We start from the raw sequence: 17946 nt of genomic DNA on the forward strand, positions 1-17946 counted from the left end.
GTATGGGACAGATCCTCATTGGGCATAAATTGGTGTTGACCTATTGACTTGAATGTAGCTGCATTGATTTATATCATCTGAGGATCTGGCCCTATATTTCCATAGAGAAAGGGCAAGGTTTTTCCTGGCACTTGTGAGGGTATAGTGATGGGAGTGCACAAGGATCCTCCCCTCCTGAAATGCAAAGGCCAGGCACAATCATAGTCCCTTTTAGGACCTTCATAAGGACGGTGCAGTATGCATGCTCCTTCTATATGACTGGGAGCTTGGGACGGTTCTCAGGGTGCCCACAACTGAGAGTCACTATACAACCACCCTGCCTCCAGCAAGAGAGACACTTGTTTGTGCTTAACTAGGTGCCAACTCCCTGATACCTCAGTCTGTTAGCTATCTTCTAGGTTATGGCAACTCCTACTTTGCCTTGCAGGTTAACTATAGGTGTACCCCAGTCCCCAAGCCCCTTCAAAGTGTTCCCCTGTAGGGGTCAGCACACTCCAAGAAACATCAGATTTGCTCTCCCCAAGAGGACAGGGTACATACCAGCTTGTTTGAGTCAACTCAGGATCAGTTCTTGTATAATACCACAGCACTGAGATATATTTATAGTGAAAACAATCATCAGTTTATTATCAACAATCAAGGTTTAAGAGACAGTGAGTGAGGATAATGGAAACAGAAGGGTTACATATAAAACAAATCATAACACGATCCCTATAGACTAAGCTTACTTTAAGAGACTACCTTCTGTCTAAATAAATTTATGTCACCCCAAATGTCCTTTGCAGCATTTTCCACCAAGTCTGGTTGAGATCCCATTTTTATGAATGTAATCACATTGCCTGATTACTTCCTAGATGCAGGATAAAAGGGTGTCTTCCTTGCCTCCTGCATATACCCCCACCCCACGTCCATTTTCTTTGCACACAGCTAGGCTAACCCCCATAGCTTGTTTTTGTTCCACTGTTGCTCCTTTTCTGTTGACTCTCTATGTAAATGGGGCTTCTATTGTGTTGGCTTACAATGCTTAATTTACATTTCGACAGATATGCATCTTACCTCCACTCTGGAAGAAAACCTGTTTTTCTCTTTGGTTGTGACAGATGTTAAAATATATTTTCAGTACATATACACAACTCTTTAACTATCATCTGTACAGACATCTTGCAACAATTCTGAGGATCAGTATGACATAACCGTTTATTAAAGGATGCACATGACACTCTCTGGTGAAACAGAATGTACACGACAGACTCAGGAGACACCTGTACTCTCTATGTACCCCCTCTGTGCCCCTTTGCCAGCTGGCACTAACAGGTTCTTGGGTTACAGAGTTCCCTCTGGGGCAGCATCTCTCTGCCCTACCTGCAATGCAGAGCAGTATGTCAATTGCAGAGTCTGTTCTGGAATAAAGAGTAATTTAACCTTCATATCCAGTTGGACTTTTCCAGTTAAAAGAACTTTTGATTTACCTAGTCCAGTAGTGTGATCTCCTGTCCTATACGCATTAGGCTTTACTTTCACTCTGCTCCAGCCAGGGCCATCCTTGTGATCCTGATAAAAATTACACAGATCTTCCTCAAAATTGCAGCTTGCCTCAGCAGGATTGAAAGAAAATCCTGCAAAAAGATAAACATGCTCTGCTAGGAGGAGTACACCGTAATATGCATACGTATTTGAAGAACAAGAATGCCAAAATGTATTCTGTTTTATCTCTGTTTGTTCATGACTAGTAATTGGGTGTATTGCAGAAGACAAGCAAACACACACACACACACACACACAGATATTTTATACATATGGCACATAGTCAGGCTGATAAACTATCATTTTTGTATGACAAATGGATGCTCTTTTCTTATATTGTGCCAAGGGGGAAAAATATCTCTTTCACAGTCCCCATAAAAATAAATAGGCAACAGACGTCAAAAGAAAAGAAAATTTCTCCTTCAGGATGTAATGCATAAAGACATCCAGACATTTTTTTCTGTCCTACTCCATTCAAAAGATATCCAGACAAAAAGTGTGTGTATAATAATATTTAGATTTCCAGTGTGATAACCTTCTAAGACAAATATTTAAGATTTATTTATTTATTTTAACAAACCCTCCTTTCCTGAAAGGTGTGTGTGTGTGTGTGTGTGTGTGTGTGTGTGTAGTATTTTTTATTTATGGCTACTGACATCTGGAGCTTTGCTCAATTCACATTAGTATTGCATGTTTCACTGCACAAAGGAAAACATCACTATAAATGGTGTAATTTATTAAAGAGTTGAGCTAATCTCTTCATCCATGCTGAAGGCTTTTTAGTTTTTCTGCTGTGTGAAATTCAAAGGCCAGAGAGTTTTAATCTAAAAATATCCCCACCCGGCAGGCTGCTTCTAAGAAAAATGTTTCTCTCTCAAAGATATTCACAGATCATTTTTACAAGTTATTGGGAAAAATCAACATATGGTAGGGTTACCATATTTCCACAATCAAAAAAGAGGACACGGGGGGAGCCCCGCCCTAGCCCCGCCCCCACCCCGCCCCCATCCACTCCCTCCCACTTCCCACCCCCTGACTGCCCCCCTCAGAACCCTAACCTCCCCTGCTTCTTGTCCCCTGACTGCCCCGACCCTTATCCACTCGCATGGGTGGCAGGGTTGTAGAAATTTTGGTGTTGCCCAGAACCCACCCCCCCACACACACCTGCCTAAGGCTCTGGGAGGGGGGCTGGGTGGGGGGAGGAGGTCTGGGGTGCAGGTCCTGGGCTGGGGATTAGGGTGCAGGAGGGGTGCAGGGTGCAGGTTCTGGGATAGAGTTTGGGTGCTGGGTGCAGGCTCCGGGCTGGGGCAGGGGGTGGGTGTGCAGGAGGGGGTGAGGGGTGCAGGCTCTGGGATGGAGTTTGGGGGTGGGAGGCGGTGCAAAGGGAGGGGGTGCAGGCTTTGGGAGGGAGTTTGAGGGCAGGAGGGGGGTGTGGGGAGGGGGTTTGGGGATAGGAGGGGATGCAGGGGTGAGGGCTGTGGGTCTGAGGATGAGGGGTTCATGATGCAGGAGGGGGCTCAGGGATGCAGCAGAGGATTAGGGTGTGGGGGATGAGGGCTGGGGCTGAGGGGTTTGGGGCGTTGGAGAGGCTCAGGGCTAGGGTGGAAGGGCAGGGTAAGGGCAGCCTGTCTTCCCATTAGTAGATGGGGGACACTAGGACCTGGGGGCAGCAGACAAGGGAGAGGCAAGCGGGGGGGGGGGTCCACGGGGGACGGGACGCAAGGAGGGGGGCTGGCAGGTGGAGGCCAGGGACCCATCCAACACTCCCCCACTCCCTGACTGCCCTCTGCCCCGGATTACCATTCTGGCTCCATGTGTTTGCAAAACATGCTGCCCGGTGGGTCGGTTTGTGTGTTACACAGGGCTGCAGACAGAGGGAGGGGGGAGCAGGGGAGGGCTCTGGCCGCTGGAGGCCAATGGGAGTGGGTCAGTTGGCCCAGCCGCCCAATCAGCAGCCGCACTCTGCATGGAAGGGAGGGAGGGAGGCGAGGGAGAAAAAAACCCCGGACATTTTAACCTTGTTACCAATTCCTCCCGGACGGCTATTTAGAAACACAAAAGCCGGACATGTCCGGGGAAATACGGACGGATGGTAACCCTAACATATGGCAATCAGGTGATGTTCCTATAGGTGGTAGGTCATGTCTATGTGAGCTCTGTGGTGGCCTGGCTCAGTCCTCCCTAGCATTACAGTACAGTAGCTAATACAGGGATTGAAAAGTCTGCTTGCTACTGCCAAGTAGGAGCTTTCCCATAGTAAGTGTGGGGATCCATGCTATCAATTTCTGCAGAATCTAAGCTTTAGTTTAGCGCGCGCGCACACACACACACACACACACACACACAAAGGTTCTAGCCCTTGTAGTTGTAAAGATAACCTTCTGGATGTGAACCACATGTAAATCAATGCAGTCCTATCTTCCTGAGTCTTCAGACATATATCTTCCATGCTTCTACTACTGCTCATGGTTTTCCCAAGCTACAGAAGACTGAAAACAGACCAGCCCCATCAGCAACCAACCCTATTGCAGCAGCTAGGAGGGCAAGGGAGGGTTAATGTTTTGGAGATGCTACTCCTTACAACAGCTGGAAGACCCTGAGTAGAAAGGAAAAACAGAAAGTAAGTGCTCCTCCTCCTTTCCAGCAGACAAATAGGACTGTGATGGCTTTAAATTTAACAGACACCTACGAGCCAGCTGTGAAAGATGGAGGTGTCAAACAAGGTACAAGAACAGCACTTTGAAAGAAACTGCACCTTGACTCTGGGTGCTGATTGAACTCAGCTTTTCATTAGGGCATTGGCTTGAAGAGCAAGGCCCCATCTTTTGAATCAGCCAGTGGCTAGTAAGTTTAGTCCTCTGACTAGTGGGTAGCTGGTAGATTTTTGAAGACCTGAGCTAATATTTGTGCACTTTTGAATCAGGACTCCTAGAAAAAAAATCATCAAACTTAATGTCATTATTGTACAACAAAGGATTTCAGATGGAGCTGACACATACAGTCTCCTGGACAGCTGGAGGCAGAGAACCACTAAAGCCAAGCAGAAAGAGAATGCAATTTCAGAAGTACTCAAAGCAACTAAAGATGGAAATATGGGAATTGTTGACAAGACTGAAGTGTTAAAACGTAACTGAACATATTTCAACAAAACACCAAGGAAATTACTGGCATGAATTTCTCACACAGAAAAACTTAATAGGCCAAAATCAGACCTGGTGTAAGTGGATGTAGCACCACTGACAACCTAGAGTTCCACGCACTTACAGTGGATAAGGATTTGCGTCAGGATATTTAGAATAAACTGTTTGTTGTGTTCTAAAGAGGTAACAGACTGTATTTAGCCCATCAAATAAACAACATCTGAAAGTTAAAATAGAAAAGGACAATACGTTACAGCATAAGTAATAAATGGATCAAAGCGCAACATTATTGCAAACATAATCAAGAAATCAAAATACATAAATCCCAAGCATAGACTGTTACAAAAATGAGTAAAACCAGAACAGGAGGAGAGAAAATAGTGATACAAAAACTACATTCAATAAACCAAGACTGGTAGATTAGCAACACATCTGGGATCTCAGTCTCATGCCCTCCACAGAATGCATCTTTAAGCTGTGCAGATAAAGTCTGCAGAGACCATGTACAGAGGTAAAAAAAGGAAGAAACTGTTTTCCACTAGATCAGTACAAAACGTATTTCTTCCCATTTCATAAGATTTCAAAATTGTGACCAAAGGTTTGATAGGAAATCATTAATCATTTTGTTAGAATGTTACTTAGCAATGAAAAGCAACATTCAAACTAAACAGTATTTGGCTAGTCCAGGGACAGACACTGTAACTGCCAAGGGCTGAATCCTGGCCCTAACTGCCCCGCAACAACAATCATGTGGATCCAGCTTAGTTCTGTTGTTGTGGAAACCTAATAAAATCCTGACAGAACTCCCCTCTCAGAGGCAGCTAGTCACTCCATCAACTGAGGGAAGTGAGTAGGCCACATGACCCCAAAAGGTATCTTCCGATTTACAGCTCTGAAATGGCGTACCAGGCACGTGGAAGGATAGGACATGTCCCAGTGTTAATCATTGTGGGAAAGATACAGCTCTTGCCAGTCACCTGTGGCCTCCTCCCACCATGGCAACTTGTTTATTTAATTTTGGGCATCTGTCCCAGTCCCACGCTCCCTCAGAGGCATGCTGTACCAGCTTCAGCCTTTGTGGTAATTTGTTTAACCTGAGGGAGATAGAATCGCAGCATTCCAACTAGCATTCCAGTTGCAGCATGGAGCATGCAACTTGTTTGGGAGGAAGGGTAGACCATTCTATTTTGGATCAATTGCCCAAATGAATGACATTCTGTAAATACGTTGTAAAAACTTGCATAGATTCCAAGGCCAGAAGTCTGACCTTCTGTCTAACACAGGCCATAGAAATTCCTCTAAATAATTCCTGTCTGAACTAGATCATATCTTTTAGAAAAACATCCAATCTTGATTTTAAAATAGTCAGTGATGGAGAATCCACCACAACCCTTAGTAAATGGTTCCAATGGTTAATTACCCTAACTGATAAAAAATTATTTCCGGTGTGAATTTGTCTAGCTTCAACTTTCAGTCCTTATCTTGTTATATTTTTGTCTGCTAGACAGAAGAGCCCATTATCAAATATTTGCTCCCCATGAAGGCACTTACAGACTGTGGTCAAGTTACCTGTTAACCTCTTTTTTAAGCTAAATCGACTCAATGAGCTCAGTCTATCACTAGAAGCATGTTTTCCAATCCTTTAATCATTCTTGTGGCTCTTCCCTGAATCCTCTCCAGATTTATCAACATCAGGTAAAATAAAAATCTTTATTCCTACTCAAAATTTAAAATGTTGTGCTTTAGTTTTGAAGCTCTGGTGATCTACAGATTCACAGATTTTAAAGTCAGAAGGGACTATTATGATAATCTAGTCTGACTTCCTGCATAACTCAGGTCATAAAACCCAACCTAGTAATTTCTTCATCAAGCCCATCACTTCTGTTTGCGTTATAACACACCTTTTAGAACAATATCCAGTCCTGAATTCAAGACTTCGTATGATGGACAATCCACCATATCCCTAAGTACGTTGTTTCAATGGCTAATAATAATAATAATAATAATAATACTTAGTTCATATATAGTGCTTTTCATCATCAGATCTCAAAGCGCTCTACAAAGGGTAAATTACCTACACTTCTGATCTGCATGTATCATTTATTCTACAATCCCATTTTATTTCTTAAAAGGAGGAGGAACCCAGTGGCATTGCTAAATTGAATAGGCTAGTATTTGAATGTCACTATAATATATTCCAAGCACTGAAATCTACAGACTGATAAAAGGAGGCAGAGGAAGGGAGAAAAACTATGGAAAGTAAATACCCAAAAGAATTCATACCTGTCTGATTGCTGCAATAATCTGGAGAGAAAGAAATGTCATCAAGAGCAATGTAGCCTCCCTTGGCACTATTGAAAGCAACTTCAAAAATAACCTGAAAAAATAAATGGCAATTTATTACTTATCTATTGTGTATGTCATTACAATGTGTTAACACAGCTTCACCGTCTGGAATTCTGATCAGATTACCTAGAAAAACTACAAAACCTCTTTGAGAGGATGCAGGTATTGGGATTAACGCAGTTATATCACTGAACACTGCGAGTCAAATCCTGGTCCATGCACATGAACATTCCAAGGCCGGGGGGGGAGGGGGGGTCAGGAATGGAATCTTCTTCCCATTCTGTGAAGCATCAAGAGTCAGCAAAGAATAAACAACACCTTCTACTTGATATTTCTTTTGGATATCCTTGAGATTTATAATAAAATAATAATAATAATATAGAGCTCAATTTTAGCTTTGAGAGACAGAGTTCTGTTAAGGGGGGTTGTGGAGGAGTAAGATCTAAGCTGTGGATGCTGGAGGCATCCTATCTGAACAGGGGAAAGGAATAATACAGCCCAGAGAGTACACTCAGGTGCATTAGCTACCACAACTTTTAAAAGTGCATTTATTTTCAAATGAGATTGCAATGGGGTAGGCCACAATAGAGGGCAACAGTGCCTATTGGTCAGCCCTACCACTTATCTTGGCCCTTTAAATGTTCAGAAGAATTCAAAAGATACATGTAGAGACCTAAAAGTCCTGGGAATAAATGGTGCTTAGGGAAGGAATCAGAAGACTGTACCTTTAAAGGCCCAAATCTGCAGAGAGGGCAGGGCAAGGAAGGGGTTAGGAGAAGGGGAGCAGTATAAAGGCTTCCTCCTCCATCAGAGCAGGGAGATGCTGACAGCAGAAGTCTAGCCTGACGAACCCTCCAGACTGGAAGGCTTACTAGGAAAGGTGTTCAGTGTTCAGCTGAGAGGAGCTGGCACAAGGCCTTGTACTTACTAATCTATGGCAAGAGGCGTGAGGCACACCCCCAGCTCCATGGAGAGGGCTGAGGGGAACTCCTGTTCATAGGAGAGAGCTACTGACTGCCTTGAAGAAAGGGGCAAAGAATTGCTAGCAGTACAGTCTGTCTGCTGCAGAGAGGAACTGAGACTGGCTTGTAGGAGATGCCTCCCAAGCTAGTCCCAGGAGAAGCTGTGAGGAATCACAGAGTCAATGCAGGTACAACAGAGCCTGCTGATCTTATGAGGACGCTGATGTGTGAAGTAAAGGGAAAATGGTGGTGGGATTGAAGGAACAGTCCTTAACTGCCTAAATAAGGTCCCCAGGCTGGAATCCAGAGGAGAGGGCAGACAGGGTTCCCCTATCTCTTCTCTAGACCAAGAGGGGAAACTTAGGCAACAAAGATAAAAGAAGCCAAGAATATCAAGCACCAGATAGAGGCCAGGAGATGGACTTTGAGTTTCCTATTTTGGGGACTGTTCTATTAACCCCGGAAGGGGAATGAACTGAACAGAGACCTGGTAGGAGGACTAGGCCATACATAACAAACGAACAAAAGGGGGTGCTAGACTGAGACAATCCCTGCAATGCCACACCTGGACACTAGGAGGCCCTCTGGAGGTAAGAGACATGATGACAGGGATACACATGTTCTATTTCAGTGGCTCTCAAACTTTTTTACTGGTGACCCCTTTCACAAAGCAAGCCTCTGAGTGCGACCCCCCTTATAAATTAAAAACACTTTTAAATATATTTAACACCATTATAAATGCTGGAGGCAAAGCGGGGTTTGGGGTGGAGGTTGACAGCTCACGACTCCCCATATAATAACCTCGTGACCCCCTGAGGGATCCCGACCCCCAGTTTGAGAACCCCAGTTCTATTTGATTTTATGACATAGTAGAGAAGAAGCGGTACGTGAGCAGCACTGACATATGGAACTGAAATGCAAACTGTGGAAGATATAACTATACTGCCCAGGTATTTGATTGTCTTACCTCCATTGGGTATGGTGCATCAAAATCAACCTCTGCTAAACTCCAGTCTGTATTCATGGTACTGTCTATTTTCCAGATCTCTTCATAAAAGCCATTTATATCTCTCATATAGAGAGTAAAAACAATGCCGCTCTCCTGCTGAAGTTGGTAATAAAAGGATAAGCAGCCGGACATGGGGGTTGTTGTCTTAGGTGAGACCAGCTGGGCCACTTCTTGGAAATGCTTTACATAAATAGAGTCCACATACATGTAGTGACCTAAAATATATATATATATAAAAACCCTTGAATATATATAATGGTGAAAATGACAATTAAATAGATGTATCAATAGATGTGCAGAAATTTGATATGCTGCTCATCTACATCATACACATTGGATAACTACTGTGAGGGCCCCCTTAGAAACGCTAATAGTAGTAATACTCTCTTCACTTGACAAATTACAAATGTTGCCTCCCTTTCTCTTCTCCCCTCCTCTTCTTCTGCACAGTCCTATGAATAGCATATCGGTGGGTTGTGATTTTGTGAGACTGGGATTCCAGAGGTAAATAAGCCAATCGCAACCTTTACCTGTTGCCGTCTCGAGTCATTTAAGTCTTCAATTTTACCTTAGATTGAAAAAAATCTGCTCTCCAAACTCAGAAATGAAAAGATTCATAGGACAGACACTTACCATCTCCCAGTCAGATTAGAATTGAATAAGTAGGTTACTTCCTGCACACACATGATGAGATAGATTCTCAGTTGGTGTAAATTGACATAGTATATTGACTTCAGTGGATTTATGCTGATTTACACCAGCTGAGAATTTGACCCTTTATATGTATTTCTGTTTATCTGAACTGCGTGTGCGTATGCCTACGTGTATATTTACATTCTCTCTTTCTCTGATGTACACCCAGAGCTGGCACAGTTATAGGACATAAAATAATATATACTGATTAAAGATGAGGTTTATAATGGAAACATTTTGCTCAAGTTGAAAATATATACAACAGTGGAGTGAAATGCCACAGCCACAGGCTATTTCAGAGTTAAAATTTTAAGCTTTGTGTGTTGGTTTGCATAAACTTGTTGCTGGGGAGGTTCCTCATCTCTATAGCCTAAATAATTAGCTGATATTTTATGAACTTGGAAGCTTTAGCTGTTGACCACTTCATCTTGGACTATGAGAAGGGCTAACTTGGCCGTCACTGCCTCTTTTACTAGTCTGGCAAGTTCCTGCCTCACCACCACCCTCCCAACCTAGGTTTCATTTCGACTGCAGTTGGCTGAGGGCATTTTTGGTGCTTCATTGTTTCCAGGCAGTGTTACCAGTTGTCACAGCTTAATTTCACTGTTTGTGGCAAGCTCATTCACAAATGGTGAAAGATTCTCAACAATGAGCCACCAAGTGTAGGCTAGTGAAAGTGTAACATATTAAACTCAAGTTAAATTGGTTACCAATTGTTTAGCGGTCTGGGGGCCAAGCAGTGTTAGACTGATACTCTGTACTCAACTCATACAATTGTGGGAGTGGGGGTGAAAGGCACAGTGGCATGAGTTAAGGAGGTCTCATCCATCACTTTTAATTTCCTGGTTTCTTGTTTTGTCATACACTTCACATTGTTTAAGATCTGAATTATAAGTCTTGCCTATTGCTTCCCTTAGAATGCCCTCAACTTCTTTCCTGTAATATCAACAAGGAACTAAAAAGTCTGCCCTGTCTTTGCTATTATAGTGTAAAAGAGACACTTCGAGCAAAGTGGTGAAGAAAAGGCATCTACTGCATAAGTTTTATGTACGGGGAGAGATCTGAAGGATTCTCTAAGCCTTTAAAGTGCTTTGTGTTCTATGACCTACAAGAACAGAACCCTAGTTAAGTTAAAGAAATAAAAGCCTTCTAACCCCATCTAAGTCAATGTCATATAAATGAGTTGTATTTCATTCCCTATGCTTTCTGCTCACTGAATTCTTCCATTCAGTATCAATGATAAGCAAATGCTTGGAATATGTATAGGTCAGCATTACAAGGACGAAAAGGTTTCTATAAATTGGCAGCACGTTGTCATGTACCATAATTTTAAAATCCAGACAATGAGTTCTTTTAGTATTTGTAAATGTATAACAGTTTTGTCCTAGATATAATTGTGGGTGGTTTCTTTTTTCTTAAACTGACTACAGAGCACAACAATCATGTTATAAAGATTTCAGAAAATTTTTGTTAACTTTTTCAAGTTAACTGGATCACTGATGAGTTTTAATCTCTTCTTTCATGTCTTTTTTCCCTATAAATGACAACAGTCAGAACAGGGTCCCAATATAAGATTTTTAATGTGTGAGTTTTACATAGATTGTATACCTGAGTCATAGTCACTGCTCTAAATATAACAGCATTACTTTCTTTTGTTGTACTATCAAAATCAGTAGATTACATGAAAATCAATAAAGTCTGTTAAAAGGGCAAAAGTAACAGACTACACTATGATTTGAATATGACACCTGCTCTATTTTTAGAGCACAAGTTAGGGTTTAACTAGCTTTTGCATTCATGTTCCTTCATTCAAGTTACACAGGTACTTTTTAATTTTCAGAATCTACAGCCAAAATTTGTAGAAGAGTTTGCTAATTTTGTGTGCCTCAGTTTTTCAATGCTCAACTCAAGATACCTTGTGCCTGATTTTCAGAAGTGCTGAAGACCTGCAAATCTCATTGGAGTTACATCTTAAATTCATCCAGAGACTAAAGCTGTTGCAAAATGCAGCAGTCTCCTCTAGTCTAATGTTACAACCGATAAAAGTGGTGACAACAGATAGCTTGGTCTTGTTCCCCTTGTAAGGGGCATTTATTTAGAGCAGGAACCATTTACCAGGATACTAGTTCTTGGAGCTATGTATAAGACATTCACTTGCTTTCTGAATTTTGGGCCAAATCCATATGGAAAATACATATTCATATGTTCAGCACAGCCCACTTAGAAATGGCCACTCAGCCTGGTATAATTCCTAATACCTGCTGAACAGAACTTTTGGTAATACATACAGCTTTAAGGAGAATTAGATCTTAGAGTCTTTCTTACCATTGAGGGAGGAAAGTGAACTTTTTTCCCCATGCCAAGTTCCTTGTATGTTTAAAAAGGAAAACACATCTTTTATATGTCTGAGGCAACTGCTTCACAAACTATATGTCTAATATTTACAAAGCAGTGTCCAAGTAGAAGTTTTTTTTCATATCAAAAGCAACTCAGACTTCTAACTTTTCATTAAAAAAAAATTTTGTAGCAATTTGCTGTTCTTTCAGTAAGCTATAAGGCCCTTACATCTGCTCAAGTCCGGACTGGGTGAAGAGTGGAATGTAAAATATGAACGGAACATGAGACTAGAGTAAAGGAGCACAATACAAAATGAGGAAAAGTTGCCATGAGAGTGATACTTAAGGCCTGATATTTCAAAGACCTATACACATGCTTAGTTCTACACACTGTGAGCAGACTGCTCTTAAACAGTGGCGGATTTAGAGTTAGTGGGGCCCTGTGCGCAGCTTCATTTTTGGGGTCCCCCCCTCAGGACCCAGCCATGAAAAAGAACATTCTCTCTTATCCCCCCCATTTTTCTTCATCCTCCTCCTAGATTATAAGTAATGGGAAATAAATGAAAATAAAGTGAGGTACCTTGATTGGGGCAGGGGGTTGCGGTTCAGGGGGGGTGCTGTGGGTGGGCTCTTGGAGGAAGTTTGGGTGCGGGGTGCAGGCTCTGGGCTGAGGCAGGGGGTTAGGGTGTGGGAGGGGGTGAGTGGTGTGGGCTCTGGGAGGAAGTTTGGGTGAGGGGTACAGGCTCTGGGCTGGGTCAGGGGGTTGGGGTGTGGGAGGGGGGCAGGGGGGCAGCGCTTACCTCGGGCAGCACAGCTCTCAAAGCGACCGGGACACACACCCCTCCAGCAGTGGCTCCTAGGTGGGGGGGGGAGGGGGGTCTCCACGCACCACTACCTGCAGGCACCGCCCCTGCAGCTCCCATTGGCCACAGTTCCCGGCCAATGGGAGCTGTGGAGTCGGTGCTCAGGGCGGGGGCAGTGCGATGAGACACACACACACACACACACACACAACCGGGGGCTGCAGGGACATGCCGGCCACTTCTGGGAGCAAAGCGGCGTGGAGGAAGGGAGGCAGAGCGGGCAGGGAGCCGCCTTAGCCCTGCTCCACTGCTGCGGAGCCACCTCCCCAGCCCCAGCCAGGGGCGCGCAGAGACGTGCCAACAGTCCTCCACTTCCGGGAGCGGCGTGGGGCCATCGGCCACGGCATGCAGGCAGCCAGGACTCGGGGACAGGTTGTCAGATATTTCTCCTGCATTTTGGGGGGCCCTGTCTTTGGGGGCCCCGTGCCACCGCACGGTTTGTGTCATGGTAAATCCGTTCCTGCTCTTAAAGCAGACTGCTCACAGTGCACAAAGTTAAGTATGTGCATAAAATCTTTGTAGGATCAGGGCCTAAATCATTGAACAAACAAAAGGGTTTTAGTCTCCTATTAACGCTGGAGATACAATTGATTACAGTAACACATCAGTGACAATAGGACTTACATATGAAAGTTACCTGACCACTGAAAGTAAAACAGACCCAAAAGAATGATGGGAATGAGAGAAAATGATGAAGAAGACAAGAACTTAATGAGAAAGAAGAAACAGGATTAAAGCTTTTAGAATCATAGATGTTAGTGATGGGAAATACCTATTAAGTCATCTAGCCCATTCTCCATCTGCCAATGCAGGATTGTTCCTTACAGTATTTCTCCAATACTTTTGTCCATTCTTGTTTTAAATATCTCAAGCCATGTGACTCCCACATTCCAATGTGAGAAACTTAGAACAGGAAAGTGTTGGAATGAAAAATAAATGGATTTTTTTTTCCAGTCACATACAATATTAAAAGCAACAGAGGGTCCTGTGGCACCTTTAAGACTAACAGAAGTATTGGGAGCATAAGCTTTCGTGGGTAAGAACCTCACTTCTTCAGATGCAAGTAATGGAAATCTCCAGAGGCAGGTATAAATCAGTATGGAGATAACGAGGTTAGTTCAGTCAGGGAGGGTGGGGTGCTCTGCTAGCAGTTGAGGTGTGAACACCAAGGGAGGAGAAACTGCTTCTGTAGTTGGATAGCCATTCACAGTCTTTGTTTAATCCTGATCTGATGGTGTCAAATTTGCAAATGAACTGGAGCTCAGCAGGGTCTCTTTGGAGTCTGGTCCTGACGTTTTTTTGCTGTAAGATGGCTACCTTTACATCTGCTATTGTGTGGCCAGGGAGGTTGAAGTGTTCTCCTACAGGTTTTTGTATATTGCCATTCCTGATATCTGACTTGTGTCCATTTATCCTCTTGCGTAGTGACTGTCCAGTTTGGCCAATGTACATAGCAGAGGGGCATTGCTGGTATATCCTGGACGCCCCATCATCTCGGGCATTGGCACTCTCACTGAAGGACCGTCTGGATATTTGGACTCCCTACTCAGACCCTATGCCACCAGCACTCCCAGCTATCTCCGTGACACCACAGATTTCCTGAGAAAACTACAATGCATTGGTGACCTCCCAGAAAACACCATCCTAGCCACCATGGATGTAGAGGCTCTCTACACAAACATCCCACACACAGATGGAATACAAGCTGTCAGGAACAGTATCCCTGATGATGACACAGCACAACTTATTACTGAGCTCTGTGACTTTATCCTCACGCACAATTATTTCAAATTTGGTGACAATATATACCTCCAGACCAGTGGCACCGCTATGGGCACCCACATGGCCCCAAAATATGCCAACATTTTTATGGCTGACCTGGAACAACGCTTCCTCAGCTCTCGTCCACTCACGCCCCTTCTCTACCTACGCTACATTGATGACATCTTCATCATCTGGACCCATGGGAAGGAGACCCTGGAAGAATTCCACCATGATTTCAACAGCTTCCACCCCACCATCAACCTCAGCCTGGACCAATCTACACGGGAGATCCACGTCCTAGACACCACAGTACAAATAAGCGATGGCCACGTTAACACCACCCTATACCGAAAACCCACCGACCGCTACGCCTACCTTCATGCCTCCAGCTTCCACCCCGGACACACCACACGATCCATCGTCTACAGCCAAGCACTGAGGTACAATCGCATCTGCTCCAACCCCTCAGACAGAGACCAACACCTACAAGATCTTCACCAAGCATTCTCAAAACTACGATACCCACACAAGGAAATAAAGAAACAAATCAACAGAGCCAGACGTGTACCCAGAAGCCTCCTGCTACAAGACAGGCCCAAAAAAGAAACCAACAGAACTCCACTGGCCATCACCTACAGTCCTCAGCTTAAACCTCTCCAACGCATCATCAGTGATCTACATCCCATCCGGGACAATGATCCCTCACTTTCACAGACCTTGGGAGGCAGGCCAGTCCTCGCCCACAGACAACCCGCCAACCGTAAGCATATTCTCACCAGCAACCACGCACCGCACCATAACAACTCTAACTCAGGAACCAACCCATGCAACAAACCTCGATGCCAACTCTGCCCACATATCTACACCAGCAACACCATCACAGGACCTAACCAGATCAGCTACAACATCACCGGCTCATTCACCTGCACGTCCACCAATGTTATATATGCCATCATGTGCCAGCAATGCCCCTCTGCTATGTACATTGGCCAAACTGGACAGTCACTACGCAAGAGGATAAATGGACACAAGTCAGATATTAGGAATAGCAATATACAAAACCCTGTAGGAGAACACTTCAACCTCCCTGGCCACACAATAGCAGATGTAAAGGTAGCCATCTTACAGCAAAAAAAACTTCAGGACCAGACTCCAAAGAGAAACTGCTGAGCTCCAGTTCATTTGCAAATTTGACACCATCAGATCAGGATTAAATAAAGACTGTGAATGGCTATCCAACTACAGAAGCAGTTTCTCCTCCCTTGGTGTTCACACCTCAACTGCTAGCAGAGCACCTCACCCTCCCTGATTGAACTAACCTCGTTATCTCCATACTGATTTATACCTGCCTCTGGAGATTTCCATTACTTGCATCTGAAGAAGTGAGGTTCTTACCCACGAAAGCTTATGCTCCCAATACTTCTGTTAGTCTTAAAGGTGTCACAGGACCCTCTGTTGCTTTTTACAGATTCAGACTAACAGGGCTACCCCTCTGATACAATATTAAGAAGTAGATGAGAGGAAATATAAAGAGAGCAAGTTTGAGAAAGAGAGAAAGTTTGAGAAAGAAAGTGTAAATACCTCAGAGAGTAAGTGAAACACAATCTAGGAAAGAAATGGAGAATAGCTGGCCTTTATACCGACTTTCTGTCCCCCTCAGCCTAGATCTGAAGGAAGTAGCCACAGGAGGAGTGGCAAAAAGGGGAATTATGAGTAGCAAGGACTTGGCCTCCTAACTTTCTCTTAAAGCACAGCCCTTCCTTTGCAGCATATTATTTACCACAATATTATTTGCCAACCATTTATTTTATTTTTCATTGACAACAGGGTAAGCAAAAGTAAAGAAGACTTAGTTTATCTTTCGATCATGTGACCTGGTTGTGTCCTTTAGTTGCTACCACAATATAAAAGTTAAAAGTTAGATGCTTTTGTGGGCACAGATTATTATTAGTTTAGATAATCTACTTGTTGCTTACCCAATTCGCTGTTAAGTGTATGGTCTCTGGGAAAGATGGATTGCGAATTTCGAATATTGCCTCCACCAACAAACCAGTTTACATTGGGGTTCCATTGGTTCATGAAGCCACAAAGATGATTTTCTTCAAAGTCACATTCTGCAATTGCAGATAACATCATGAAGATCACATATGTTCATTACAGAAGCAGCAAGAAAGGCTATTGCTAAGCATCCACTTTATTGTCTTAGTAGAGACCACGTATTAGCCTTCTGCAATCTAAGAAAAAACAGCTACAGGGCTTACTAGCTAGCCATCAAAGGAAGCAATGTAAACTGCCACACTACCATAGCCACTGACCCTTGATGTGTGCTATGAACTATTGTGTCACATCCTGTTCAATCCCGCTTGTTCTTTTGACATTTGCTAAGGTATCTCACTAATTGCTGCAACTTAGCACCAATTAAAATATTGCAAATGCCAAAACAGGGACACAGTGTACTACTTTCTGACCCTTATCAGATCTGTCAGACCAGAGCTCCCACTGGTGAACCACAAGGGGTCCAAGAGAGACTGGAATGGGGCTCAATGAAATGGGGTGTATGTGCAGGGAGCTACTGGGGCCTGGGGCCTGTAGTCACATAGCCAGGTAGACAGGCTAGGGAGGGCAGCTGGATAGCTGAGATTTATGGCAGTGACTGTTATAACTGGAGCAGGGCTGGCACTGTAAAACGGAAAGGCCCCCTGTCTATTGAATGTTCACTGCAGAGCCAAACAGATGTAATGATTATTTTTAAACTTCATGTTTAAAAAGTAGCCTGCCCAAAGAAGAGTAAAGTATGTGTGAATTATCAAGCATGTGAGGCTTGTGATAAGTAAGTTATTAGGAGCACAATAAAATCTTACACTAAAAGATAACATTTCAAAGTAAGCGTTATTTATACACACACAAATGGAAAAATGCTGATTCATCCACCACTACATTTACCTAAACATTTAAATATTTCCTGCTCATTGCAATTTTATTACTTTGGTAGGGATCTCTGGGAAATATCATGGGGAATTAAGGGATTTAAATTCCTACTTTAAGTACAATAATCAACACAACTGTAACTATGGAACTGCTCGGACATCTCCATAACGAAGCATGAATGGACAGTTAGTCATGGGATTGCAGCTGTTATGTCCAATACTTGCAGCATTCTAGCTTTGTGTGTCCTACAGTAGATCTTGAATGTGCAATAAATAGCTCAGAAATATATAAATTTAAGTGAAGCTCTCTCTCTGTCATACAGACCTATAGATGTACACACACACACACACACACACACACACACACACACACACACACACA

General features: G+C 43.5%; 1 protein-coding gene across 2 annotated transcripts in view; it reads right to left on the minus strand.

Moving 5' to 3' along the window:
* MAMDC2 (MAM domain containing 2) overlaps window positions 1-17946 on the minus strand; it is a 96862-nt gene that overhangs the window by 32796 nt on the left and 46120 nt on the right. For both annotated transcript variants that reach the window (XM_024211022.2, XM_024211023.3), the window contains exons 5-8: window positions 16614-16751; window positions 8940-9196; window positions 6948-7041; window positions 1470-1616 (exon numbers count right to left, since the gene is read on the minus strand). In XM_024211022.2, the coding sequence (XP_024066790.2) occupies window positions 1470-1616; window positions 6948-7041; window positions 8940-9196; window positions 16614-16751 (636 nt within the window). The remainder of the gene's footprint in view (window positions 1-1469; window positions 1617-6947; window positions 7042-8939; window positions 9197-16613; window positions 16752-17946) is intronic.

This window comes from Terrapene carolina, unplaced genomic scaffold (assembly GCF_002925995.2).
Source record: "Terrapene carolina triunguis isolate 2854851 unplaced genomic scaffold, T_m_triunguis-2.0 Scaffold113, whole genome shotgun sequence".
Classification (NCBI taxonomy): domain Eukaryota; kingdom Metazoa; phylum Chordata; order Testudines; family Emydidae; genus Terrapene; species Terrapene triunguis.